The 3,481-nt window shown below is 33.3% G+C and overlaps 1 protein-coding gene across 1 annotated transcript; it reads left to right on the top strand.

Annotated features, from left to right (window-relative positions):
• Nucleotides 1-126: 126 nt before the first annotated feature.
• Nucleotides 127-3,188, top strand: LOTGIDRAFT_176749 (hypothetical protein; the record flags this gene model as incomplete). Its single annotated transcript, XM_009057904.1, has 4 exons — nucleotides 127-637; nucleotides 949-1,704; nucleotides 2,016-2,816; nucleotides 3,084-3,188. Coding segments are annotated over 4 exons (2,173 nt in total), but the record flags the coding sequence as incomplete, so codon positions are not given.
• Between the last annotated feature and the right edge of the window lie 293 nt (nucleotides 3,189-3,481).

The raw sequence follows: 3,481 nt of genomic DNA, 5'->3' as shown, positions 1-3,481 counted from the left end.
AATAAGAAACAGGAAACAAAGAAAAAGGGAGAAAAGAACAGAAAATTGAGCAAGAAAAAGAAGACAAATAAAGAGATTAAGAGGGCAAAGAAAAATAGGAATGGGAAGAATATAGAAAAGAATGAAATGACCAAGAAAATACCAAAAAATGTTGAGGGGCATCCGGAAAAATCTATACAGATATCAATGGATGAAGAGGTGAAAAACCACGAAAACTCGAGTATAAAGGGTCAGAAAAATAAAAAAGAGAAGCAAAAGAAAAGGAAGAAGAAAAAGAGGAAATCGAAGAAAAGGGGAAAGAAGGTGAGGAAGAAGAAAAAGAAGAAAAACGGAAATAAGAAGAAATCAAGGAAAAAGACAAAACCCAAGCTGCCAAAGGAATATCTTGAAGAGCAAGAAGAGGATATTGAGCTATATAAAGATCACGAACAGGAGAAGGGTGAAAGTATGGTAGAAGATGTAAATAAATCAGGTAAAGATAAAGGTGAAGCGAAAAATGATGGAAATATTGAATCTTCTAAGGCAGGTGAAGCTAGAGATCCATCCTCTGAAAATTCTTCAAAAACTGAGAAAGGAGAACTTGTACATGCCAGTGATAACAAAAACATAAAATGGAAACCAAAGCCAACAGAGGAAGGTAGGACTAAAACCCTATTCAAATTGAAATTTTGACTTCGTATGGCATAGATTCTCGAATTATTTTCATTAGTGGATTTTTAGTGATTGTGAAATTTATAAAAGTAGACAAAATTCATCCATTTAATTCAAATTTTCAAAACGCAAAAACATTCATGAACCTCAGGTCATTGATGACACACAAACACGTTCAGATGTCGAATTACTTCTCAGTCGCTGTTGCTGATCCCCGTTGTTGTTTTTTTTTCTGTTACACTTCACTCTCTGTTGTTTTATCAAGATTATATTGAGAGTATTTTAATCCTGTTTCAGAACGGATGGAAGGAGAAAATATATCGTTTGATGAAGATAATGACAAGAAAGAAGAAAAAGAGGAACAAATTATAGAACCATCTGAAAAGAAACAAAATGAAGAAAAAAGCATACAGTTGAATAAGAAACAGGAAACAAAGAAAAGGGGAGAAAAGAACAGAAAATTGAGCAAGAAAAAGAAGACAAATAAAGAGATTAAGAGGACAAAGAAAAATAGGAATGGGAAGAATATAGAAAAGAATGAAATGACCAAGAAAATACCAAAAAATGTTGAGGGGCATCCGGAAAAATCTATACAGATATCAATGGATGAAGAGGTGAAAAACCACGAAAACTCGAGTATAAAGGGTCAGAAAAATAAAAGTGAGAAGCAAAAGAAAAGGAAGAAGAAAAAGAGGAAATCGAAGAAAAGGGGAAAGAAGGTGAGGAAGAAGAAAAAGAAGAAAAAAGGAAATAAGAAGAAATCAAGGAAAAAGACAAAACCCAAGCTGCCAAAGGAATATCTTGAAGAGCAAGAAGAGGATATTGAGCTATATAAAGATCACGAACAGGAGAAGGGTGAAAGTATGGTAGAAGATGTAAATAAATCAGGTAAAGATAAAGGTGAAGCGAAAAATGATGGAAATATTGAATCTTCTAAGGCAGGTGAAGCTAGAGATCCATCCTCTGAAAATTCTTCAAAAACTGAGAAAGGAGAACTTGTACATGCCAGTGATAACAAAAACATAAAATGGAAACCAAAGCCAACAGAGGAAGGTAGGACTAAAACCCTATTCAAATTGAAATTTTGACTTCGTATGGCATAGATTCTCGAATTATTTTCATTAGTGGATTTTTAGTGATTGTGAAATTTATAAAAGTAGACAAAATTCATCCATTTAATTCAAATTTTCAAAACGCAAAAACATTCATGAACCTCAGGTCATTGATGACACACAAACACGTTCAGATGTCGAATTACTTCTCAGTCGCTGTTGCTGATCCCCGTTGTTGTTTTTTTTTCTGTTACACTTCACTCTCTGTTGTTTTATCAAGATTATATTGAGAGTATTTTAATCCTGTTTCAGAACGGATGGAAGGAGAAAATATATCGTTTGATGAAGATAATGACAAGAAAGAAGAAAAAGAGGAACAAATTATAGAACCATCTGAAAAGAAACAAAATGAAGAAAAAAGCATACAGTTGAATAAGAAACAGGAAACAAAGAAAAGGGGAGAAAAGAACAGAAAATTGAGCAAGAAAAAGAAGACAAATAAAGAGATTAAGAGGACAAAGAAAAATAGGAATGGGAAGAATATAGAAAAGAATGAAATGACCAAGAAAATACCAAAAAATGTTGAGGGGCATCCGGAAAAATCTATACAGATATCAATGGATGAAGAGGTGAAAAACCACGAAAACTCGGGTATAAAGGGTCAGAAAAATAAAAGTGAGAAGCGAAAGAGAAGGAAGAAGAAAAAGAGGAAATCAAAGAAAAGGGGAAAGAAGGTGAAGAAGAAGAAGAAATCAAAGAAAAAGACAAAACCAAAGCTGCCAAAAGAAGATCTTGAAGAGCAAAAAGAGGAACTAAATCAAGGAAAAGAAAATATTAAATCTTCTAATGAAGATAATGTCAAGAAAGAAGAAAAAGAGGATATTGAGCTATATAAAGATCACGAACAGGAGAAGGGTGAAAGTATGGTAGAAGATGTAAATAAAGCAGGTAAAGATGAAGGTGAAGCGAAAAATGAAGGAAATATTGAATCTTCTAAGGCAGGTGAAGTTAAAGATCCATCCTCTGAAAAATCTTCAAAAACTGAGAAAGGAGAACTTGTACATGCCAGAGATAACAAAAACATAAAATTGAAACCAAAGCCAACAGAGGAAGGTAGGGAGATTTTAGTGATTGTGAAATTTATAAAAGTAGGCAAAATTCATCCATTTAATTTAAATTTTCAAAACGCAAAAAACATTCATGAACCTCAGGTCATTGATGACACACAAGAACGTTCAGATGTCGAATTACTTCTCAGACGCTGATGTTTCACTTCAATTTCTGTTGCTGATCCCCGTTGTTGTTGTTTTTTTTTTTGTTACACTTCGCTCTCTGTTGTTTTATCAAGATTATATTGAGAGTATTTAAATCGTGTTTCAGAACGGAAGACGAAACAAACCCCTGATGCTAGTAAATTAAAGACAACAAGAGCCAGAGAAAATAAACCAACAGCAAAGAACGAAAATACAGCTTATACAACACAACGTAAGTATTATATTTGATAGGATTAAATACCGGTATTTACAGTATTATTCCGCGGAATAAATATAATATCTTTATAACCAGTTGCCCTGAAACAAAATCACCTGCGATCTCCTTGGCTGAAATGATTTTAATTTTTGTTGATGTTACTTTCCAATTATATATTGATGCCTCATCTTATGTTTCGCATACTTTTTATGTAAATGATGTCTTATACATGTTGGCCCCTACGTTGCGAGTGATATCAATGGGCTTCTTCTTAGAGTCCGATAAATTCTGAATTCAGATACGATTCA

The sequence above is a fragment of the Lottia gigantea genome (assembly GCF_000327385.1).
Source record: "Lottia gigantea unplaced genomic scaffold LOTGIsca_3188, whole genome shotgun sequence".
Taxonomy (NCBI): Eukaryota; Metazoa; Mollusca; class Gastropoda; family Lottiidae; genus Lottia; species Lottia gigantea.
The sequence above is the reverse complement of the archived record's forward strand: the minus strand, read 5'-3'. Positions and strand labels throughout refer to the sequence as shown.